This window comes from Euphorbia lathyris, chromosome 3 (genome assembly GCF_963576675.1).
Source record: "Euphorbia lathyris chromosome 3, ddEupLath1.1, whole genome shotgun sequence".
Lineage (NCBI taxonomy): Eukaryota > Viridiplantae > Streptophyta > Magnoliopsida > Malpighiales > Euphorbiaceae > Euphorbia > Euphorbia lathyris.
The window spans coordinates 7,357,596-7,383,979 of record NC_088912.1 but is presented as its reverse complement, the minus strand read 5'-3'; the positions used below and the strand labels follow the sequence as shown (position 1 = coordinate 7,383,979).

At 34.9% G+C, this 26,384-nt stretch overlaps 2 protein-coding genes across 4 annotated transcripts; both read left to right on the top strand.

Moving 5' to 3' along the window:
* Nucleotides 1–5,389: 5,389 nt before the first annotated feature.
* LOC136224301 (rhomboid-like protein 14, mitochondrial) lies at nucleotides 5,390–9,424 on the top strand. Its single transcript, XM_066012595.1, has 2 exons — nucleotides 5,390–5,773; nucleotides 6,812–9,424. The coding sequence occupies exons 1-2, from the start codon at nucleotides 5,564–5,566 to the stop codon at nucleotides 7,571–7,573; spliced, it is 972 nt and encodes a 323-aa protein (XP_065868667.1). The 5' UTR covers nucleotides 5,390–5,563; the 3' UTR covers nucleotides 7,574–9,424.
* An 11,093-nt stretch (nucleotides 9,425–20,517) lies between these two features.
* LOC136222061 (uncharacterized) lies at nucleotides 20,518–26,006 on the top strand. 3 transcript variants are annotated; one of them, XM_066009541.1, is made up of 4 exons: nucleotides 20,518–20,648; nucleotides 20,734–21,411; nucleotides 22,668–22,857; nucleotides 25,826–26,006. In XM_066009541.1, the coding sequence occupies exons 2-4, from the start codon at nucleotides 21,153–21,155 to the stop codon at nucleotides 25,857–25,859; spliced, it is 483 nt and encodes a 160-aa protein (XP_065865613.1). In that variant the 5' UTR covers nucleotides 20,518–20,648; nucleotides 20,734–21,152; the 3' UTR covers nucleotides 25,860–26,006. The 3 variants fall into 3 exon arrangements, with proteins under 3 accessions (XP_065865613.1, XP_065865612.1, XP_065865614.1); XM_066009540.1 differs by lacking the exon at nucleotides 25,826–26,006 and having other exon boundaries at nucleotides 20,734–20,890; nucleotides 21,065–21,411; nucleotides 22,668–23,525; XM_066009542.1 differs by lacking the exon at nucleotides 25,826–26,006 and having other exon boundaries at nucleotides 20,734–21,263; nucleotides 21,357–21,411; nucleotides 22,668–23,525.
* Nucleotides 26,007–26,384: the final 378 nt, after the last annotated feature.

Here is a 26,384-nt window from a genome sequence, read left to right as displayed (position 1 = left end):
ATACCCAGACCCCCAGAATCTTTAGGCTGGCAAACCTCACTCCAAGGCACAAGATGGATCTTCCTACCCTCCGCAGCTTCCCCCCACAGGAACCTATGGTTAATCTTGTCAAGATCATTAAGCACAGGATCCGGAAGCTTACAAGCCTGCATGATGTGATTGGGAGCAGCACAATTAACAGATTGAATTAACGTGAGGCGGCCAGCGAGAGACAGAGTCTTGGCTTTCCAAGTGGCACACTTCGAATTAGCTTTATCCAAAGTCTCTTTGAAGGAGCCTTTAGACACACGCTCACTATGGAGGGGAACGCCCAGATACTTCCCAAGAGAATCAGTAAGAGGAATACCTGAGAGATCACTTAATCTCTTACAGACTCTCTGATTCATATTCTTAGAGCACATCATCCTAGATTTCTGGATATTAAGCTTCTGCCCAGAGGCCGAACAAAAACAATCCAGAATATCCATAATGACTCTCAACTGCTCCTCATTACCCTCAAGAAAGATAAGGACATCATCTGCAAAGAATAAGTGAGTCACCTGGGGACAGAAGCTGTTGATCGCCACAGGGTGGAAACTCCCATTATCAATCGCATCCTGAATCAGGTGAGAGAGCCTCTCCATAGCAATAACAAAAAGGAAAGGGCTCATAGGATCCCCCTGACGGATTCCTCTGCCCGGGGAAAATTCCTCCGACATATCCCCATTGACCATAACTTGAAACACAGGAGAAGAAATACATACCTTAATTAAACTTCTCCAGCTGTCCGGGATTCTAGCTCTCTCAAGGCTCTCCATCAAGAAATCCCAATTAATTCGATCATAGGCCTTCTCTAAATCCAGCTTCAGAGCCACAATGCCTTTCCTCCCCTTCCTAATCTTCATCGTGTGGACCATCTCTTGGGCGATCACCACATTATCCATCATTTGTCTACCAGGCACAAAGCTACCCTGATTCTGACAAATGATCGCAGGAAGAATGCCACGGATTCTATTAGCCACAATCTTTGTAACAGTTTTGTAAAGAACATTACAAAGACTGATAGGTCTCATATGCAAAAAGGAAGAAGGCTTATCAATCTTAGGAATCAGAACCAGGAGGGTTCTATTAACCAGCTCAATATCCTTCGAACCACTGAACACCCCCAAGACAAAATTATAGATGCCTTCCTTCACTACATCCCAATGCTTATGGTAAAAGCCCGCCGGAAGACCATCAATCCCAGGAGCTTTAGAAGCCCCAATGCTGAAGATAGCTTGGTCAATCTCTTTTCGGGAAATAGGTTGAAAGGCCTCCTGACTACAATCCTCACTGATTAAAGGAAATGTAGCAATAGAGTGAGCCCTCTCCAAAAGAACAGGTTCCTCTTTGAACAGCTCTCTGTAGAAATCCAGGGCTAAGTTCCGAATAACCTCATCTTCATAAACCCAATCACCATTAGAATCCTTAATGGCCTCAATTCTATTTCTCTGCCTTCTGATCAGGGTAGAGAGATGGAAGTATTTGGTATTACGATCCCCATCTCTAATCCAGGACTTCCGAGACTTCTGGAACCAAAGGAACTCCTCCTGCCTAAGCACAGCCTCCAGCTCCTTCTGAAGGGTTCTGAGGAGGCCCTCAAGGCTATGATCAAACCTCCCCTCCAACCTGCGTTGAATGCCCTCCATCCTCTTTAATAACTTGTTCTTCCTTCTGATAATATGCCCAAACACATTCCTATTCCACCCCTGCACCTTATTCCTGAACCCTTCAGCAGCTTGCAGTACATACGAATGAGGTCTCCAACTCTCATGAACGAACTCTTTAAACTTAGGATGGGACTCCCAAGCCAACTGATACCGGAACGGTCTCTTACCCCTAGGATGCTTACCTCTCAAAAGTCTAAACAAAATAGGACAATGATCCGAATGACGGAACGGGAGGTTCAACACAGAGCACTCGGGGAAGGAAGTTAGAGCTAAAACATTAGCGTAGACTTTGTCCAATCGAACAAAAGTATTATTACGCTTCCAAGTGAATTTATGACCAGAAGCCCCCAGATCGGAAAGCCCACATAAATCCATACTATTCTTGTGATGCAGACAGCGATTAACATAATGATTGGATCCCCCTCTCTGATCACTCATAAAGGCGATATCATTGAAGTCACCCGCCACAAACCAGGGCTCCGAAATGCTGACACTCATAGAATAGAGAACCTCCCAGAGCCGTTTTCGATTAGACAAGATAGGGTCAGCATACACAAGGGTAATAAAAAAGGGAGTATTGCCGGAAATACTCACTTTACAATGAATGAACTGCTTATCCATGCTAAGAATATCAAAATGAATCCGATCTGGCCTCCAAAAAAGCCAAATCCCCCCAGCCCGGCCAGTTGCCTCCGATCTAACACAGTGCCAGTTCTTAAACTTCTTAACCACCTCATCTGCTTTCTCACCACTAATCTTAGTTTCCAAAAGAGCAAAACAAGATGGATTAAACTGCTTAATAAGATCATTAATATGGATACGGGTAGCCTTGCTAGCCGCACCCCTAACATTCCAAAATAACAAATCCATAGAAAGGAGGACAACTGACCACACCCCTACCCTAAGCTAGGTATTTACTAGGGGCTCCTGAGAGCCTTACCGAGCTACCCCCGGGCCCCCTCTTATCTGGAAACGCCAAAGTGTTAAGGCCACTTTTTTGTTTTCCTTTAAGCTTTTTCATATTAGTTTTGTTAACTCCCATAGATTTCCCAATCCCAGGATCAATACCAGGAACATGAATACTAACCTCATTTGAATTCTTCATCCTTCTAGCTGCAAGGGTCAGGGTCCCCCCCTGGGCTTCATCCTTAGAGACAAAAAGTGGGTTCACAGATTCAACCACCTTCTCGACTGGATCTACAGACTCTAATCCTGGAATACTCTCATCCATATGATTCTCATCTTGGTCTGACTCTTGAACTTCCTCAATCATCAGGGCCCCAAATCTGGACCCAGGCAAGGCTACTGAAGAAACCCCAGCCTCCTTTCTAGCTTTGAGGACAGGCTTCTCCTTGACATTTGGAATAACAGTAGCTTTAGGAGAAAGGGACTTAGAATTTGTGTTGATATCAGGAGGACGATTGTGAACCACTGCAGGTTGATTCCTACGTCTAGCGGGCCTCTTTGCCACCATCCAGGGACCAAAGTTCCCTTCATACCCCTGGTTCCCTCCAGTAATCCGCACACTACTCTCAACCCTCTCTATAACAACCCTCTCCCTTTTAGGGCAACCCTCCTGAGAATGACCATACATGCCACAATCATAACAGATGTTATGTAAACCTTCATACTCAATAAAGAACACTTTATCCTGAACACAGAACTTAGAAAGTAAAGGTTTAGCCAGATCAACATCTATACATACCCTAGCAAACTTACCCCTAATGGCCCCAATTGTAGTCTTGTCCACATGGTGGACCTTACCAACCAAACCTCCTATTTTACTCAGAAAGTTTTCACTATAGTACTCAATGGGAAGGCCCGGGAATCTTACCCAAGTCAAGATCCTGTTAACCGAACAGTCGTGAGGATTAAAATTAGGAACCCAAGGCCTTAAGGCCAAAACATGATTGGAAATGATATATGGGCCTCCCTTGATAACCGAATTATAATCCTCAACCCTAGTAAATTTAATGACATAGTAGTCATTTTCCAGGTCAGTAATACTGACTTTACCTTTCCTTGCCCACTGCGCTTGTATTCTTTGGGCAAAATAGTTAAAACTAATTCGCTTACCCAGGACAGTAACAATCAAAGACACCTTCCACTTCTCTCTAAGCTCACGCTTCTCTGCAGCGGAAAGTCTAATGACCGGACAGAGAGGATCCTCCTGGCCATTATCTTCCTCATCAGAATCCGAGAACATATCATCAGAATCTCCCACCATTAAAACTTCCTCTAAAACCGGCTCTTCCTCAGCCACCCCCATGACCGTGTCCTTCCAAGAGTTTTTACCAATCTCGCTCATCTGAACCCTAGGTCTAGGGGAGACCGTCTTCCCATGAGCTACTCCTACAACACCCACCCTTCCCGAATTATTAGAAACATCCAGACCCGAGGCAGCCTGCCTCCCCGTCGTAGCCCCTGCCTGCCCCTCACAGCCCGGAGGAGAGGATCCCGCGCAAGGCACTGCGCCGACAGCCCCAGCCCACTGCCCGACCGAGGAGCCGGCAGCGCCTGGGCAGTGCCCGGCACTATCGGCGCATAGCCCTGCGCCAGGCACCCCCGGCCCCACTTCTCCCCTCGAGATTGGGGGAGCCTTACCCCCGGCATCAGAAAACCCAGCCGCCCGTATCTCCCATTGATCCGCACCCAGCCGCGACAACCTTGTCGAATCTGCCATTAAAATATCTCAGTTAAATCATATAATTATTTATTTTTGTAAATAAAAAAATTAAATTAAATATCTTATTGGTATATGATATGTAAATTCCACTGTAAATCGTCATCGAGATCTGTGGTTTTTCCAGACCTTCGGACTAAGTAGATCTACACTTACCTAAACTTTTACGAACAAAAAAAATTAAAATTTTAAATCGAATAGAATATTTTTAAATTTAATATTTATTTTTAATATTTAATAAATAGTTATATTATTTAACATTTAATTTTAAGTTTTATCAAACAAAAATCTAATACTAAAAATAAAATTAATTTTAACCTTCTTTCAAAAAATAAAAATAATAATTTTAACCTATATTAAATTTTGATAATTTAAGTTAAAATTGGTAAAAATGTTAATGAAATTCGGATTATTTTATATGTTATGACTAAATATGACTTCATTAAATGTTAAAGTAAATTAGCCATTATCATATTATTATTTAAATGTCATGTGACAACCGAATTTTTTAAATAATAATTATGCTCAAAAAATTTAATGTATTATTAATAGATTTACAAAAAAAAATACTGTTAAATACCTCATCATAAAATATTTAAATTCACCTTTTAAATATTAATTATATTTAAAATATTTAATGTGTTATTAATAGAGTTAAAAAATCTATTAAATACTAACAACTAAAATATATTACATATAAATTCATAGTAAAAAGATTTGTCAAAATGTTTAAAAATGTTTATTGTGATTTCTTCTAAAATAAAATCATATAATTACTAATGAAAAAATATATATAAATTTTAATTTATAAATAATTTATTTTAAATATTGATGCAAACTATTTTTTTTTAATTTTTAATAATATAAAATTAATAACAAACGATTATGATTAAATTTGTATATTTTTATATTTTATCCAAAGAAAAGAAATGAAAAAAGAACGGGCTTACGAAATTTATAATGAAGACGAAAGTAGACAAACCTTACTCGGAACAATTGGGAAGCTGTTGGGGAAGAAGAATCGCGACGGGACTAGAATACTCCTTCTGCAAGTAACCGACTGACGTCAAAACGGTCAAATTCAAATTGTAAATATAACAATTTCAGGCCGACGAAGTCGATAGATTATCTGGTTGTAGAATCGAACTATCAATCCACCAAAATAGAAGAGTGATTAGCATATCTGGCGGCGATGGAGAGAAATGGAGGCAGGTTATCGAAGGGAATGTTAGCTCTGCTTGCAGTTCATGCTGTCAACGAGTATTACAGGCTGCCGTGGAAACCTCCGGTCACTGCGGGGCTTCTTGTAGCCAATACTCTCACCTATTTGAGACCTGCTTTCCTCCGCCGTTTTGTCCCACCTATCCATGAGGTGTGGTTCAATCCCTACCTCATTCTTAAGGTATACGTTCAATTTCCTTCTCCAATTCCACTTCTAAACTGCTATTTTCTTCCATTGTGTTGTGTCCGATGTATTAATCAATTAGATTCGAACCCCGATTGATTAGCAAGTTAGGTTTTGTCTATGCAAGGAATGTAGTTGAGTAGTCTCTGATTTCTGACTCCATTTATTGCTGGCTTTCTTTTAATTCTAATCATGTGCTTTTTTTCCGAAAATGTTGCCATTTCTTTTCATTCCCGTAAGCGATTTTGGGAAAGTCAGATAAATGCTAGATGAATTTATCACTCATATTAGGAATTAGTCTGAATTTTTGCATATTCAGAAGAGGTTTATGTGGTGATTCTTATCAAGTTATAGACATGATGCTGACTTATGTTGCTTTAGGCTGTAATAGAGCTTTTGCTTGTGATGCTCAGCTCGTTAAATAATTGACCAGCTCGAGCTCGATTTCGAGTTCAAGTGCACGTGAGAAGCTCACGAGTTTTACTCGAGAGCAAAGCTCTTTAATTCTGTCGATAAACTTAGTTCGCAAACAGCAAACAACTCATTAATTATGAAATTTGTTTAACACAAAACTACATAAAGTTTATACAAAATTGCGTTGTTTTATATTTCCAGAAATACTATTACCTATTACTTGCTCACCACTGTTCATGAACATTATAAATCCAACGTCTATAACCGAGCCTTTTCGCGAGCTTTTGAGCCGAGTTTTGCCCTACTCAAGCTCGGCTCGTTTATAGATTGAGTCAAACACGGTCGAGCTTATATTGAGCCGAACGAGTGGCTAGGCTCATTTACAACCCTAGTTGCACGGACACTTAGCGTGGCTGCGTTTCGTGTCGGTGTCCATTTTATTTTGACGGTTATTTTAGGAAGGTTATGTTTTAGAAATAATGTTTCCACCGTGTCCATGTCTTTGCAACATAAATGCTGGCATATATTAGTACCCTATCTCTTTTGTTATAAGATTCTCCATTTGATTTAGCCTTCAAAAATAGAAAATTCACCATAAGTTATTGCATTTGAATTCTGCAGCATAGGGACTTGAAACGGTTCTTCCTGTCAGCATTCTACCATGCAGGGGATACTCATCTTGTCTACAACATGATGTCTCTCTTATGGAAAGGTATTCAGTTGGAAACTTCAATGGGAAGTACTGAATTTGCATCTATGGTTGCTGCATTGCTTACCATGTCTCAGGGTATTACGCTATTACTCTCAAAGTCCCTTCTCTTGTTCTTTGACTATGACAAACCTTTTTACTCTGAGTATGCTGTTGGATTTTCTGGTGTTCTGTTCGCCATGAAAGTTGTCCTCAATTCTCAGTCCGATGGCTATACATTTGTGCACGGACTGGTTGTACCAGCACGCCATGCTGCGTGGGCTGAATTAATTCTAATCCAAATGTTTGTTCCTGGAGTCTCATTTCTTGGCCATCTTGGTGGTATTCTTGCTGGAATTCTCTATCTGAAGTTGAAGGGAAGGTCAGGTTCAGAACCATTGACTTCAATAATCAAAAGCTTTAGCACTGTATTGACTTGGCCCTTAAGGTCTGTAAGAAGCTTGTTTCAACGCCGGCGCCAGAGGATTTCTGGTCGGGGAACTGTAGGTGGGAATAGAGCAGGAAGGTCTGTGCCTGTGTTGTGGAGGTGTCAAGCATGTACATATGATAATTCTGGTTTGTCAAGTGTGTGTGAAATGTGTGGGATAGACCGAGGTTCCAGTCAAGTTCCTCGGCAATTTGATGGCCTCACGTTGGAAGAAATGCGCCGGAGGAGGATTGAAAGATTTGGTTAATGATTTACAGGTACAATTCTATTAGGCATAAGGCCATTTGGCCCCCTAAACTATACATCCAAAATCAATTAGACCCTCATTCTCTTCAAATCAGCAAAGGGGTCCTTATACTGTTTTTAGGTGGTTAATCAACCCCCTCCTCTTAACTGCTCTGTGTGCCTTCTTCTCCCTTAACTTCTCCCACTTGTAATCCTGCTTTTATGCTCTATTTTAATCCGTTGAAACCCGATGCAATTTAGCATTTTCTATCAATGGATTATTATTATTATCATTACATCTGAAAGGAGATTCTGAATTGTTTAACCCAATTTGGATTGTTTTTTCATTGAAACTTCTACTACCAAAGTAAGAAAATCTGGCAGCTCTTTCTGCAAAACCAAGATCAGCTGTGAATTCCACTACAGTAGAATTCAAACCCAGTGGTTTTCCAATTTGAGGAATTTGATCCATTGGGTGCAAATTAAGCTTGGGCGGCAGTGAATTAATGGGAGTATAACAAAAAGTGTTTGTAATGAGATCTTGCCGGAATTGTTGCGTTATTAAAGATATTTCCCGCTTTTCCTATTAATTCCTGATCATAAAGCTCTCGATGGATATGTTAGAATTAGAGGCTGTTGGCGACAAAACCATTGAACTCAGAGCAGAGTCAAAGTGGAGAACAAGGGCCTAATTGATTTTGGTTCTATAGTTTAGGGGTCAAATAGGCTTTATTTATGCCTATTCTATTATTCTGATTGCTCCCATTGTTTTGAAAACTGAGTTCCTGATTGTTCATCATGTTTCATCTTATTTGTTAATATCAATGGTACAAAATACAAATATGTTGAACGAGAGAAATATGTAAGCAATGCAATTCTAAACCTGTGAGTAGTTACTAAAAATTTGAGCTGACATGTTGTTTTTTCTCTTTTCACTCTGTTCTTGTCCGAAGCTATAGATTTTAGGGAAGGTTTGATATGAATCTTTTGTGCTCTTATTTACTCTGTTAAATTGAGTCTTGCAACACATATTTGCATTCTTTCGTTCCTTTTAATGGGCTGAATTAATTTTAGGTGAAGTTCCGAAAAAAAACTGTGGTTAGATGCATGTGGGTTTTTTTTTCCAAACTGGGCTCATATTTTTTTCGACCGGGATGGTCTTTGATAATTTCAAAATTTAAAAATTTATGATATTTTAACCAATTTTAATTTTTGAACTTTTTAATTTTGAGGTCATTTAGATGCTGAGAGGAAAGAGAACGAATATTTAGATAGAAAAAGTTGCGAAAATAATGATTTTTCAAAATAAAAAAATTTAGTTCCATAATAAATATGGTACTAACAATTTTAATTTTTGAAATTTTTCATCATGTCTTTATGGGTCAACCAAAAGGATTTTTAAAACTAAAACTCTGTTTCTTGTTTGAACAAAAACATCCACAAGCAATTTTAATGTAATCATAGAGGGTTTTTTCGGAATTTAGCTTTAATTTTAAGTCCTGTCTGTTCAAAAGCTTTTGGTATGGTATACTTGCTGTTCAAACTCTATGGTTATTGCAAAAGAATGAATTTAGCTTTCATGTGAATTTTATGCCTAACCTTTGCTAGATAGTTCAAATTCAAATTTCATTAATGAAAGATGAGTCTTTTCTTTTTATTTGCAGTTTTATGTTCTGATCCTTAGGTGGCGTTTGGTAAGATGTAATGACCTTCGTAATGGAATGACCATTACATCGAAGGTTTATTACCATGTTTGATTGCATGTTACAATTTCATTGTAATGGAATGAGAAAATCTTGAGTTAAATTTTGTTGAAGAAATCTTGTAATCCTCATTACATAGAAAAATGACTTGAATTCTCATTACATTGTCATCTAACCTCTCATTTCTCAAATCTCACCTCTCAATCTTACATCTCATTCTTGTCAAAAATACAAAAAGTAGAAAAACATGAAAATTGAAAACGAGAAAAATGACAAAAAAAAAAAAAAAACCGAAAAAATGCGAAAAATAAAAAACCGGAAAAAGGAGAAAATAGAAAAATGGTGAAAAATGTTGAAAATGGAAATTGAAAGAAACAAGAAAAATGTAAAAAAAATACGAAAAAGCGAAAAACTATATACTAATTTATTGATTTCGGTTAATCTAATTTTGTATTTGATTTTTCACATTTTTCGTTGATTTTAATTATGTAAATAAAATTTTATGATTGCATTTTAATTAGGAAAATATAAGTATTGTAATGGTTATTACATTCCATTATAATTGTCAACCAAACATGGTAATAGAATCACTATTCCATTCCATTACATTACAACTTTGATTACATTACGACATTGATTATATTACATTGCATTACGGCATACCAAACGGACCCTTAGGTGCCGTTTGGTTCGCGGAATAGAATGGAATGGAATAGAATGGTTATTCCAAAGGAATAGAATAACAAAGAATGGAATAGAAATTCTTAGGAATTACTATTCCTATGTTTGGTTAATGGAATAAGGTAGAATGGAATAGATAATTTTTTTATTAAAAAGACAATATTATCCTCAAAAGTAATTTCTTATTTATTTTAAAATTTTAATTTTTTATTATAAATTGTTCAAATATTTAATGTATATTATTTTAAAAAATATATAAAAAATAGAAAAATGGGAAACACGAAAGACGAAAAAAACATGAAAAATACATTAAAAACGAAAAAACAATAAGAACATGAAAACGGAAAAATTGTAAAAACACGAAAAAAGAGAGGTAAAAAACAAAAACAAAAGAAAAAAATGAGATAAAAGTGGAAAATGGTGAAAACGCGAAAACATATAAACGTGTTAACACAAAAAAAAAACACACACACGGAAAATATAAAAAAACAAAAAAAAATGTGCAAACCGTAAAAAACACAAAAACATGAAAAAAGTGGAAAACACGAAAATGTGAAAAAAAATGAAAAACGTGAAAAAATCGAAAAACACGAAAACATGAAAAAGTGTTAAAAACACGAAAAATGCGTTTGTAGCGTTTTTTTATGTTTTTCCGTGTTTCCCAAGTTTTCTTGTTTTTTCCGTTTGTTCACGTTTTCGTATTTTTCACGTTTTGTCATGTTATTGTGTTTTATTTTGCATTTTTTCGATTTTTCACGTTTTAGTTTTTCGTTTTTTCCCCTTTTTGTTTTTTTTTCGCGTTTTTGTATTTTTCGTATTTTGTTACTTTTTCATGTTATTCACGTTTTTCCATGTTTTCGTATTTTTTCATATTTTTTTTTGTTTTTAACGTTTTCGTGTTTTAGCATTTTTCGTATTTTTTCGCATTTTCGTGTTTTTATTTTTCACGTTTTTTAATATTTCGTGTTTTGTCACTTTTTCGCGCTATTCCTATTTTGAGTTTTTCGTGTGTTTGCTTTTTTTTGCGTCTTCGTGTTTTTCGCATTTGTTCACGTTTTCATGTTTTTCGCGTATTTTATTATTTTATTTTTTGCATATTCTCGTGTTTGTAACATTTTCACATTTTTCGTGTTTCATATTTTTCGTATTTTTACATTTTTTAACGTTTTCGTCATTTTTCCATTTTTCACGTTTTATATGATATAAATTATGGATTGACCAAAATTTATAAGATTTGGGAAAGTGATTAGAGAGACGATTGAGGATTTAATGGAGGATAATTTTGTAAATTACAAAAATATAATATTAGGAATAGGCTATTCCTAACCTAAATTGAAGAATAGCTATTCCATGAAATCAAGGAATATGGATTCCATGGAATAGCTATTCCACAAAAAAAATCAACCAAAGGTGGGAATAGTTATTCCTTAGGAATAGACTATTCTATTCCCCCTCTATTCCGCGAACCAAACGAGCCCTTGGGGTTTTAACTACCTACTAGGATTTGAAATTGCAAATCTGAAAAAAAAAACTCATCTTCTACTAATGTGGTTATCTTCTATTAATAAAATTTGAAATTTGAAATTACAATGTTGTACTTAAAATTCTATTATTTTATATATAGAGGCTAAATCAATCTTACAAATAACCATATTATTACTGTTTTGTGAGATAAATTTTGGAGTCTCTTTATTGCGCTATTATCGTTAAGAGACGGTGATTTGAAAAAGAAAGAAGACAATGTGTCTTATTATTGTTGACTCTCCATTCCATTTGAGGAGATTGTATTCTTATTTCCTTTATATATTATAAAGTATAATCTTTTTTTTTTATAACTTCAATCATTTTTTTTAGGGTAAAGTTCAAATAAAACCCCTGTGGTTTCACTAATTTTCAGATAAAGGACTCTGGTTTACTTTTGGTCAAAACAAGGACTAGGGTTTCAAACTTGGATTAATACTATTAAAACCATCTTTAACGACCTGAAAATGAAAAATTTCAAGAATTAAAGTTGTTCAATGTCATATTTTCTATCGAACTACATTTTCGATTTTCGAAAATCATCATTTTTGGAACTCTCTCTCTCTAAACACTAACCTTCTCTCTCTTTACCAAACATCATCTAAACAATCTCAAAATAAAAAAAGTTGAAGAATTAAAGTTGCTTAGAATATTAGTAGTTCTTAAAATATGTCATTTTTGAAGTCGTCAAAGGCGATTTTAATAGTATCAATCGAAAAAGTCCTTATTTTGTTAAAGTTAAAAACCTCAATCCTCGTTTTGATAAAAAGTAAACCACAGTCCTTTATCTGAAAATTAGTGAAACCATAAGGGTTTTATTTGAACTTTACCCTTTTTTTTTATAACTTTTAACAATGGTTATACTGTAACTGAAATAATTTTTGAATTTTATATAAAAAAATTTGGATCAGAGACTCTTTAAATGAGAGGGTTTAGGGCAGCCGAGCCTCCTAAATAGGAGGTCTTAAATGGGTGCCTAGGCCGGTTCCTTTTGAGTCGCCCTTGATATTATTTCTCAACAGGTAAGAGCAACTATAATAGATGTATTTTCATGTAATTTACCAGAAAAAAAAATTGTAACCATAGTTGTGTGCACATTGAACGAATGACCAAATTTATGATAGATCTAGGATTATTAGAAGTTGTCAGTATCAAGATTCTGACAATAGAAAATTAGGGTAGAAATAGAATTAGGGGTAAATAAAAAATCGTTCAAACCGGTAATCGAGTTTCCAATTGAATCGAAAAAATCGGTTAATCAAAACTGATGGTTTCAGTTCAGGATTGAAGAAACATATTATTTTGATTTCGATTTCGGTTTAAAGTGTAAAAAGCTAACGTTTTTTGGTTAGTCGAACCATTTATAAGTTTTTAATAATACATCAAATAATATATTTATTAATAAATAAACTGATGAGATAAGAGGCAAAATTTCCCAATCAAGCCCACTAGCTCAGTCCCATTTCTGTTTTTATAGCCCGCCCACTTTATCTTGGTATATAATATATTTTTATATCTTAATTAAAAAAATTGAACCCAATTTATAAAATTTAAACCTTAAAATATATTAAAAATAGTAATTTTATTAGTTTGATATATAACTATAGATAAGTTTGTATTTTTTTTAAAGCAATCATGGATATTTAACATTATTTAAGTAGTTAAGTTTGGTAAAAAAAAATTATGGCTAATCATTAATAAACCGTTAATCGAAAAACCTAACAAAATACGGTTAACTATTGATACGTTTAATTGATATATATGAAGTGGTTTTGGTTTTAATAGTTAACGGATTAAAATAATCTCTAATGGACCGGTTAAACAAAATGTCTTCACTCTTAAATAGAATATAAGCAAGAAAAGGAAAACAGATAAATAGGAAGAGATGAACAGCAGATAACGAAGTAAGAGAGATGAGAGAGCGAAAGGAAGAAATAGAATATTCATTGATTTTATATGGATGATTACAATGGTAAGATACATCTCGTGTAAATAGATGTACTAGCTATGAGGTGGCAACGGTCACGGAAAATGAAAATTCTAGTATTACATGAGTCGGCCACATTAATTAATGATATTAACCGTCAATCACATTAATTACTAGTCTTAACTCAGTCAACCACGTTAATTACTATCCACATAATAATTTCCTTTTTGCGCATTCTTATCTCTGAGATGCAATCATAGTTGTAGCCTCCGAGTGGTATCAATTGAAGAAAGACTAAGCCATTGAATGAGCAACTAAGGAGTAGCAGTATTGTCAATGATGACATTGCGAGTGTTGAGCACCTTAAATGGCTGAGTGAAAAGAGCATCATCCTACAGGGGATGCAATGTTGTCAAGATTGGTAAGAGAGGATTGAGTTTCCTCTTTTTTTATCGTCTTTTTAATGGTTGAAGTAATTGCTTTTTAATTCTATAGTTAGATGTAATTAATTTATTAATATAGAAGATGTTGTATAAAATTATTTTTAAAAATAATCCACTATTTTGGTTTATTCTTTTTTTTTAACTCTAAATAGAGAATTAATGGTATATCATTTCCTTTTTGAAACCGAAAAACAAACATACAACATAATTTATTTTTTCCTTTTACATTGTTTCACTTTCTGAATTATTTTCTATTACCTCTGTGTAAATGAGACGTCCCCTAAAAGATAAAGAAAAATACATAAGAAGACATGGACGGCTCTTGTGGAACTGGTCTAAGCGTCCACCTAAACCCTCCCATTTAAGGGATATATATATATAATTCAATTACAATACAATATTTATTGAGATCATAATTGTTAGAAATTATTCTCATAAATAATTAATAGTAATTAAATATAGGAAATAGGAATACATACTTTGGAATCGATATTCAATAACAATAACACACATCGTCTTTTTTTTTTTTTTTTAATCACCACCTCTTAAAAAACAATAGTACAATATAGACTTCCAAAATTTAACCATATAATTATTAGGGTGAAAGTATTTAGCCTTTACTTACAAACCAAAAAACTAATTTCAACATTTACGGAGCGGTATAATTTCAAACCTCGTTAATAATATATATATATATATATATTTAATTTCAAGCTTTATTTGGTGGTTCTAATAATTGATGTTGCTAGAACATGAAATTGCACATGAAAAAAAAAATCATTTTTCCTTAATGACACTTGAAATTACACTGGCCGATAAATGTTAGGGTTAATATTGCATTGTTTTGTACTTTGTTCCTCCCCAGTAAACATGACTATCTCACAATAATATAGTTTTTAATTTTTTGTTCTCCGTGAATTGTTGCGAAAATGAAATATTTATTTACTTCTTCTTGGTGTAGTCAATAATTAATTAAAATTTATATATATTAAATTCAAATTTGTAAAAATTGAATTTTAAAAGCTATCTAGAGCCTTTAAAATACTGCCAATGAGGGTTGGTCCGAGTGGTAGGAGTTAAATCTATGCTTGTCAGGTTTGAGCTCCGAGACCCCGCTCTGTTAAAATTTAGTTCTTATTAGTAGATAATCTGTAAATTTCACTTTGAATCTTCATCGAAGTTTGTGGTTTGCCCTGACCTTGGGAATAGGTATTACCCTAATCTAAACTTTTACAAAAAAAAAAAAACCCTCTAAAATAATGAAATCATCCATGTAAGAAGGAACTGATTACAATGAGGATACTTGTCCCCACTAAGTTTTTATAATTTTTAAAAGTTCATGTAAAAAATTCCAAAAATTTAAAGTTTGCCCCTCCAATTTCTATTGTCGCTTCAAGTTCTAGCTTTTCTATCTCGTTCTCAAGGTTGAAGAAAATAAAGTTTTTTATTTTTTTCTAATCAAAATGATGTCACTCTATTTAAGTGGAATATCGTTGTTTTGATCGTTTTTATAAGAGGAAAAAAAAATATAAATATCTAAAATTCTAAAATAGGAAATTAGAAGTCTTAACCGGAATGACCATAACCCTCAAGGTAGAGAGTGATGATACGATCGATAATGTCAAAGCCAAAGGCAAGATCGAGGACAATGAAAGAATTCCATCGAATCAACAACAATCAATCTTCGTCGAGAAGCAGCTTGAAGATGGCCGAATCTTGGCTAATTACAATATAAAGGAATTACAACCAGTCATTACGAATTCGCCCACTTCCTTCCCCGTTCTCCAACAATAGTTCAATTTCAATCCCCAAGAACCAAATCCCTAATTCCTAAAAAATTTCGAACCCCTAAAGGTAAAAATGGTCGATCATCGTTCATCACTCACCTCTGACCGTCTCTGCTTGTCCGTTGCTTTTCTTCCCCATAAGGTAATTCCTCTTTTCTTCTCACTCGTTTTCTTTTCTTCGGTTTCTTTCTTTTTTAATTATTAATTATGATTTCTTATTAAATACGATTTATTTTTTGCTGCTTGATTGATTAACTGCTCTGAGTATGTGACTGTGTATAAGGAGAGTTTTAATGGGAGAGGGTTTACTTAGGACGAATTTTTTTAACGGGATTGTAGTTGTAATTTGTAAAATTGACGTGATTCCTTTGTAATTGCTAATTTTATAAAAGTAATTGTAATTAGTAATTGCTTTGAGGTAACTTTGTATTTGTAATTATAACTTTGTAATTGCGAGAATTGTTTGTAATTACATTTGTAAATTTTTAATTGCTTAAAATATTAGAATTGTAATTGTAACTTTGTAATTGGTAATTTTGTAAAGGCCATTGTAAATTTGTAAAATGTAATTGTAATTATCAAATATAAAACCGACAAATAGCTCAATCTTAGTAAACTTAGAGACTTGAACTTAGTTCAATAGAACTTTTATATCATAAATTTTTTATATACTATATATATAATGCGTTCCCACTAGTTAAAAGTCTTGAATCTGAATACTGCGTGTAAGAAGATAAAATAGAAAAAAAATTGCAATAAAAAAGTAGTGAAACACATATAGTAAAAATAACAAGATAATCTTTTAAAAAGATAGACATTTATGTGAAAAAATTAAGATTTTTTATAATGCAAAAAGTTAAGAATTAAATAATTGATTTAATTCTTTATAATAATAAAGTTTTATTAATGAAACTCCTTTGGCGTATGTGGCAATGCCCCTCCTCTCTCTGGGTTCGCCTTCTTTGTGGTAAGTATCGAAAAGATAAGATCTTTGGGGGCCCGAAAGAGAGAGTTATCAATTGTTCCTTCCTCTGGAAAGGGCTTAGCGCCGTTTTTGCTGAGTTTTGCTCGGGGGTTGGTCTGGATGTGGGTAATGGTAAGTCCATAAGCTTCTGGTTTGATACCTGGATTGGGGATAAACCTTTAGTGGATGTGTGCACTTCCCTCCCCCGCCTAGTGATATCCAAAACTGGAGGTTAGCCGATGTGGTGGACTCTGAAGGAGACTGGGTTTGGCCTAAATTTGATTCTTTCTTTAGCCTTGAGACTCTCCTTAGAATTAGAGGAGTGAAGGTGAGTAATCAAGAGGAAGACATGGATAAGCATTGCTGGGCGCTGACTAACAATGGAGTCTATTCTTGCAAATCTGCCTTTGAAGCTTTTTCCCTTAACAGGACTGATAATCCCTCGGATATTTGGAAGACCATTTGGTCCCTTAAAATCCCCTACCGCATGAGGAGCTTCCTGTGGCTGGGCGTTAAAGACAGATTACTTACTAACTCAGATAGATACAGAAGGCATTTGGCGACCTTTGGAGCTTGCGGTAGATGTAGAGGCCATGTTGAATCATTGTGCCACGCTCTTAGGGATTGCCCTAAGAGTGAAGAGGTTTGGAAGAAAATTCTCTCTTATCATACTTTCTCTTCCTTCATGTCCCATTCTGTGAACGACTGGTTCTCAGATGGTATTAGGGGAAAGTTATTGTCTTATATGGAGCATGGGGACATTTTCTTTGCCATTATCTGTCATCAAGTATGGAAATGGAGGAACGAGGAGATTTTTGATAATAAAGCTGTGCTTTTGCCTAACTTAGCTGAGTTCTTCTTGAAAAAACTCTCCTCTATTATTGATAGTTTCAAAGGTGAGTCCCTTGCCAGATCTTCCCCGAGTAGTGATGTCCACCTCGTGAGCTGGAGCAGGCCGAGAGAGGGGGTTGTGAAGCTGAATACTGATGGTTCCTGCCTCAGTAATGGTAAGATTGCTGCCAGAGGTGTTCTTAGGGATGCGGGAGGCGCCTGGCTTTCTGGGTTTACCCAGAATTTGGGTTTGGGTTCTTCCTTCTCTGCGGAGCTCTGGGGCATTCTCTCTGGGATCCAGCTGGCGATTAGGCTGGGTGTTAAGAGGCTTTTTGTGGAGTCAGATAACTTGGAGGCCATCAATATGATTTTGGGTAGTCATGACATGGGTCTTCATAGCCGCAACCTTATTAAAGCTATTAAGAGGCTTAGCCCCTCATTTGATATCCTTGAGTTCAGCCACATTTTCCGGGAGCAGAACCGTGTTGCAGATCACTTGGCGGCGGCAGGCCATGAGGGGGTGTTAGGTGTTTCTACCCTTACCGTTCCCCCTATCGCTCTTTCTCCTCTTCTTTTAGAGGATAGGATTGGGGTTAGCTTTCCTAGGCTAATCCCGGTGTAGTTGCTTGTTTTGCTTTGCTTTCCTTTCCTTTTCTACCAAAAAAAAAAATTGATTTAATCTTGAATTGGTAGGAATATAAGGACTAATATTAGAATTTGTAATAAGAATAATTATAATGGTAAGATATACCTCATATAAATAGATGTATTAGCTATGAGGTGGCAACAGTTACAGAAAATGACAATTTTAGTATTACACGAGCCAATCACATTAATTAATGATATTAACTCAGTCAACCATATTAATTATTAGTCTTAACTCAGTCAGCCTGTTAGGTCCTAGTCAAAACTCTAAAGAAATTCTAAGAAAATAAGAAAACGTTTTGCTCAAGGTGAGAACAATAACCACCGATTTTTTTATTGATAATTCCTCCCCTATTACTCACAAAAGAAGAGTTTAAATAGAATTCTAAATAATAACTTCTCCTGATTTGTAGAAAGATAATGCCTACAATTTATCTAACTAAGGATAATGCCTAACCATATCATTGAATTCAAAAAAGCAAATAACGTGTTCTAGTTAGACCACTTCTTTGCAAATTTCTACTTTAGTCCCCGTACTTAGAATAATACTTCACTTGGACTCAAATGGAGATAAGAGGCTTATCAATACCCCTCCCTATTACTTTAACATTGTCCTCAAGGTTAATGTCATGACCCAAGTGGCATCCTCTATAGTTAAGCACTTCAGTTTCTTATTCTTCAGAAGCTACTTCATCATCTAACCCCTCTAAAAGTAACAACTTCGGCACCTTGCATTTGTGTCCTGGAGTGAACTTCTCATCACAATTGAAGCATAGACCTAATGAATGTAGTTTTTGAGTTTCTTCCCATGACAACTTTTTAATTGAGGTAGATGCTTTGAACATTTTTAGGGAAGAGCCAAAATTGGATTGGCTGAAAGGTGATTCAGCTTTTTCTCGACGAATCAATTGCTCATCCCTCATCCTTGCAAGGCTAATAACTTCTTTCAAAGATTTTGGTTTAAACATCCTTATGCCATCAGCAATCGCTAGTGTCAGGCCACCCATGAATGTGCCCACCAAAGCCTTCTATGTCCATCCTTGCACTCTATTTCCCAGCTTTTCAAATTCCTTTTGGTAATCACGTAATGATCCTGGCTGCTTCACTCTCGACAAAGCCTCATCAAAGTCTTCACAGTCAGTTGGACCACAACGAGCCCATAGTTCATCTTGGAAAATGGTCCATGTCACTTCTCGATCTTCTTCTTTGTAAGCTCCACGCAGCCATTGCCACCATTGATTGGCTTCCCCATTAAGGTGGAAAGCAGCTATCGACACTTTCTGAGCTTCACTAGTCCCTTGATATTCAAAGAATTGGTCTACCTTGTTGAACCATTCTGTTGGATCATCTCCTGCATATTTGGGGAATTCCAGCTTAGCCATTTTGGAAGAGAATGTCGACCTTCCTCGGTCAGTGTCGTCAAATAAATTGTCTCCACTACGATGGGGAGGTTTTTGTGACCCGCTACTGTGCGCTCCTTCTCTGTTGGAAACCACAGTGTCTGCTAATTTAGAGAGGGTGTCTTCGAGTTGCCGAAATTTCACTATGCCATTTTCCATTTCACATGACACAAGATACATGACAGACATTTGTTTTCGTGTCGTCTGATATTTTTTCGTGATAATATTTTAAACTTCTGTCATTTGAAGGCTTAATTAAAAACGCGCTCGATTCTCATATGACGCTACGATGATAGTCTTCTATCATCGTAAAGAAACGCGATTTTGATTGAAAAGCCACTTAACTATCAGATGAAAGTTGTTAAATAGCATTGTCATTGTTGTCAGAGAAAAAAAAATCTAAAATTTTCTAAGTTTTGCGGGCGGAGCAAAAAGTACCCAAAATTTTAACGCGCCCAAATTTTTTTACGGAGTATAAAATCCACTCTGAAAACCCTAATTATTTTTCTCATCTTCTGTGTCGATCTTAGGCCTGATTACTGCTAACTCTCACTTTCCCTCTTCTTGCTCTCCCATTCTCTCTTTTATTGTTTCATAATCTATTGTTTTCTCTCAGGGTTTTAGGATGGCACCAAGGCACCACCGGTCAGTCCCGATGGAGGCAGCCACGAAAGCAGCAATATGAGCCTTTGACTGGTCTGTTTGGATTGGGGTTAGTGGAGGTTAATTAAAGGGAGGTTATTTTTCTAACCTTGCTTGGGTAGGAGTTTAAATGGAGGTTATTTTTCTAACCTTGCTTAACCTTGCTTGGGAAGGAGTTTAAGTTTAAATGAAGGTTAAATGAGGTTAAATGGAGGTTCAAAAACCTTCAATTTCAGTCCCACCAAATTGTTGGGATCTGGAGGTTCTCTAACCTCCACTCCCTTTCCCTCCCTTCCCTTCCCCTCCCTTTAATTAACCTCCCTTTAATGAACCTTGTGAAACCTTCATCCAAGCGGACCCTAAAATTGTTGAACAAGTTAAGTTCCTTATGCCTGTTGTTAATTTTGAAGTTGTATCTTACCAATTTTTACACTTTTGTTTTCTTCCTTAAACTTGATTTTTCTTCCTTACCAATTTCAACCATTAGTCTTGTGGCCTCCCAAACCCTAAGATGGATACTTTTGCTGGTGTGGTGATTAAGTACGGGGTTGAGGTAATTTAATTTTCCAGTTTATTTACTTTTATGATTTGGGTGATTTTTTAACTTCTAGGGTTCTTGTTTGAACTTGGTTTTGAAGGGTAAATTTTTGTGAGGAGGAAAATGAGGCAAAACTAAATCGAGCTTCTAATCAAGACCAACTTAAAGAGGTTTTGAACTTTTGAAGACTGAAGTCTATGGATCCAGTTCTTGGTTTAAGATCAGAAATAACTCTGTACTTCAACCGCATAGTGCAGGTAATTCCTTGAATTGAATATATAATTTGGATACAAAGAGAAGATGATGTGTTAGATTTGGAGTTCAGATTTGGTCATGATCCTTGAATTGAATATATAATTTTGATTAGGTATTTTTTATGGTTATGAATAATGGAGATCTTTTAATTTCTTATATCATTATTATACATCTAGCCATGGAGGAAAATCTAGAAACTTTATGCTATTTGTTCCTTTTATACTTGTTTTTTAAATAAGCAATTATAATGGGATACAAAGAGGCATGTTTCCACAAATATCGCCGAAGTTTAAGCCAGAAGTTAGAGAAGAGGCAATGAAGTTAGCTCTTGAATGGAAGTCAATGATGAAGACACACTGGGAGAACTCTATGGAGGTGTCTAGTTTTTTGCAACTTTCGGCTGCCTTTAAATTGTCCTCGTCTTTCAATCGCGATGAACTTGAAAGTTTGTTTGATGCTATTTCTCAGAATAAGCAGGATCTTCAATTACGACAGGCTCTAGGATTTGCAGAGGGCGTATCTGGTAAGTCATTGTTCCTAGACTCGTAGAGCATACTTCGTCGATCATGACAAACCTTATTGCTGATGAAATCTTCTCACGAAGTCTATGGTTGATGGTAATTGTTATATTTAATGTTATATGCTAAGTTCATAAGCGAATCAAAATAATGATCCTGGTGGGCGTCCATAGTCTATACTTTTCCATGTGATTTTTCTGCTGCTTGTCCATAGGATTAGCTTTTCATCATAGTTGTTAAAGGTTTGTCTAAGGTGCAGCGTTTCTCGCATGAGAAGCTTAAAGACAGGCAATATTCATAAGGTGTGTGCCTGGATGCGCCTTTCCAAGCCTCTCGCGTTGCCTGAGGTGTGGCTAGGTGCTGATTTAGAATAGATACAATATCTTTTAGGGTTTAAAGTAACTTAGTGCACCAGAATCCCCTTGCACCTTAGTGCGCCTTGCACGTTAAATAACTATGCTTTGCACTTAATATTTTTGCCTAAGTGATCATGTCGGAGTTACAGCCTGCAATAACCATGTTGCTAAGCAAGACCTAACTTTTATTGCTTGTCTGAAATTTCCATATTCTGCTTTTGTATATTCACCTGCTGCTATAATATTTTGTACTTGTCTTGGACTTGTGATTTTGGTTGCATCTTTTTGTTGTCAATCCGAGATATAAATGAATGAAGCATTGGGATTGAATGTAGTGTAAAGTATTATTCTTCGGAATTACCATTTCAATTTGATCTATTTGTAATGAACGGTTTTGTCTTACTCTTTGTTTAGTGATTGATCTTGAGCAAGTTCATGCTTATGAATTCAGGAGTAACTAGTCTGGTGGCTGCAACACTTGCCATATGGTATTCTAGTGTACTAATCGCGTCTTTGTGGAGATGGAATGGTATTCTAGTTAGGTCTTTATCCCTCCTGTACCCAGAAACACTGGATTTACTTATCTTTACCTCGATTTGCGCTTCTTCTTTTGTTTGTTTCATACAGAATAATCTTCAATTTTAAAGCTCGGATATATTGGTGTACTGGTACTTTATATACCACTCTTAGTTGTTCTAGAATGTAGTAATTACTTCATTGATTCAGGGCTTTGTTCAACCATTAATGTTCCTTCAAGTGGTACTAATTACTAAACATCCTTAAATTTCTGCTTGTTTGCTCCACTCTATAACATTGCTTACCCTTTCTTATGGTAAAGTAAAAAGTCAGATCTCAATTTCATTCTGATTTTTTTTTTTTATGGTGGTTATGTATGACTATTTCAGGGAAAGCAATAACATCAAACCTAACACAGTTGCAATCAAAGGCAACTCAGGCCTCCCAGTTCGTGGCCAAGCATGGTGTTTCTTACTACAAGCAGATATTAGAGCAGAACAAGCAGCACATCCTGGAACCACCCACTGTTGAGAAATGCAATCTTTTATCAAAGCAGTTGTTTTACACTCATCTTGCTAGGTTAGTATCCACTTCTAACGAACAAATATTTTGCATATTTAATTGATCTCTAGCTCAAGCCAGATTAAATTATATTCTCTGAGCAATTCATATGCTTATGCCCTCCCACTACTTTATGCTCCATGGTTCACCAAAGCCACTTTTGCAAGGTATAATATTTATTCATATTCATTTACTGATCTCATAATTCTACATGAAACAACTATAAATTGCAAGTACACATTCTATACTTCTAATGCCAATTCAACTCCCTAATCTGCTGAACTAGTTAATTTGTAACTTAAATTCATGAGAATGCATCATTAATTACTCATATGCTTAGTTAATTGATGTCAATTTCTGACATAAACAACACTATTATAATGACACTCCGCTTAACACTTAGTTTCATCCTGGCCATATATAGATCACCCAGGTTCGGGTCCATAATCAGTGATAATTGCCCCCCTATGAAGGCTCGTTTTCGCTATGGCACTGGTGGATTCCTTAACTAAGCCAGTTGAATTGTAACATCCGTTTCTAAAAATTCTAATATTTATTTATCTCGAAATAGATAACGTTAATTAATTACGATTTAAAATATATTATTGGGTTTAATTTAATGTTTTTAAGTGTAAATTAAAAGTTCTGGAAAAGTTTTATTAAAAGTTATAAATTTAAGGACTAAATCAAAATTATTTCAACTACCAAATGATATACCTATACGAATTTGCAAAATAATAATAATAATAATAATAATAATAATAATAAATAATTAATATGTTGTGATGTGTCATATTTTCAAGACTTAGTATATATATTTTTGACACATGTTTAAACATATGTCAAAATAATTTCTAAGTTAGCCTATATCAATTGCATTTGATATAAAAGATTATTTTATTTTCAATAAATATAAATAAAAAAACAATGGAGGTGAATGAAAAAAGGGGATATTATATAGATATATACATTTTTATAATTGAGGAAAAAAAGAAAAGGGAGAGTAGATTGATCAAGAAAGAAAAAGAGGGAGGTTTTTGGGAAAAATGTTTTTCGGCTATCAAACGGATGACACCGATTAATTTTCGGTAACCGACGAGGACGTTTTGAATCACTTTTTGGTGATCGACGATAATGTTTTGGATCAGCTATCAACGGATTACACCGATTAATTACGGTGTCTGACGATGACATTTCGGTAACTGTATTTTAAACCTAAATTATTTTTAAAATGTTCTAGAGTATGATTTTGAGTAATTCTGGTTTTAGTACTCGTCGAATTTTAATAGAATTATTTAGTGTCTACGAATTACTAATAAAACATAAATTTTAGATAATTGTCCTTCAGATTTTCCAAAGTGAAATTTAATTCGGTATTAATAAGCTTTTAGTAGTGTCACGAGTTTAAAATATAATCAGTCCAAAATAACTACGTCGATTCCAAATTACTATCTCAGTAACCGAAAATAATCCAATAAAAATATTTCGATTCTATAAGTAAACTATTTTAAGTAGCTTTAATAGTTAGAATTAAAAATACTGTGAAAATAGAAGGACTAATACTGATATTTACCAATTAGAGTCGGTGTAAAGTAGAATATAAAATTTGTATAAGAATTTGAATATAAAATTAGTACGAATAGATTTATGATAATATAACGAGTCTAACCATATATCCAGTCTAAAATAACGATTCCGGTTTAGTATTACACGTTACAATTTCGGTGAAAAATCAGAATAATATGATAAAAGGGTTTGGTTTAAAATTTAGATATTTGTGTAATATTTGAGTGACCCTAAATTCTTGGAGTTCGGTGAAATTATTAAGCTATGAAAATTTTATGGATTTTGAAGACTGTATGTATTATTTAAAATATTTGAATATTTTGTAAAATAAATAGTTCAATGATTTATGATTTCGATACTTTCGAATTGAGGTCGAGGAAAATGAATTTGAGGATATTATGCGAATTGTTTTTAGTTTGAGAAAACTATTGTGGTTGTTGGTTATTATTTATGTGATTTAGATTGAATTTCAAATATGACTTTTATGTTGTGATATTTTGAAAGAAAGATAAAATGGTTTTGTCCATCTAGGATTGCCCGGGGTAGGAGTTGTAAGTTGTAAGACCATACCTAAGGACGGTATGGTCAGAGTGCACGGCTGGTAGTTCTAACGTTAGGCAAGGCGAGATATGAATGAGATATCTCGATTATTAATATGATTGATGTTATGATAAGCTACACGGGTGGAATTCAAGGATGGACACATACGCAAATTTTGTATTATGTTTTGATAATGTTTGATGATTTGAATTATAATGTTTTACGTTTGTTTGATTACGATTTGATTCGTTTTGATAAAGTGATTTATATATATTAAATTATATAGTAATAAAGTGAAATATATAATTAAGTTATTAGCGAATCAATCAACGTGTCAACAAGTTAAAATGAGTTCATAAGCTAAGAGAACTACCTAATTAAGAGAACTACCTAAAATAGGTAGAACTATGTGGCTTTGATTCCCGATTTAAAAGATTTAAAGATGTTCGGGATACGTAGAAAGCTCAATAGAATTATCGAGTTCCAAGCCAAATAATTAAATAAATTTTAGGGAGTCCGAATAAATTTTTATATATTAGAATATAGGTTCGGGTTTCAAGCTGTTCGAAGTTCGTTATCCTATATTCCGTTCATACCCGATGCCGTTTAGGGTCGGGTGTGACATGGATTATGAAGGCTCATTCGGAAAGTTCTCAGCATGGATTAATCCAGCGAGGTAATACTTTAGTATCTTAAAAGCTTTTAATTCAGTGTTTAATGCAGAGGAGATTAATTCAACTGGTATAGCTGTAACATTTTTATGTGAGTTACCATGATTTGATGCAATTTATAGCATTTTCTGTTATAATATGATGTTTCAAGCATCTATCTTTATTACTTTGAAGATCACACTTAATTAACTTGTGTATTTTATGTTTAGGGAGCAAATGGATGGAAGAACCTGCAAAGGATAAGCATAACAAGTCATGAGATTCAAGGTTTAGGTTTTTAGGCTTCTTATATAGTTAAATGTTAGCTTTGTAATGACAAATCTTTGGTTAGGATTGTGATCTTCACATATGTACAAGTTTATTGTTATATATAAAGGTTATTTGCACATTATTTACAAGAAACTTTGGTTATTTATACAGGTTTATGAAAAAGGTAAAAAAAAAAACAATAACAAGATTCTTATAAGAAAATGTCATACTAATTACGTTCCAACAACAGGATTTAATACAAATTATGTCATGTGAATTACGTTACAACGACAGTCAGGAAAATAAAAACTGTCATAACATTAACATAATAGCTTCATTTTAACTTGATATTTTGATAGATTATTTAAAAATGGTGTCATGAGAATATATATATTCGACCACAGTTGTTATTAGATAAACCCATATAATTAGTGGTTAGATGACATGTCACTATTTGGTCGCTGTAATGTGAGGCTATTACGGATGACAGAACGTGACCGTCATCTGAAGTACCATCAG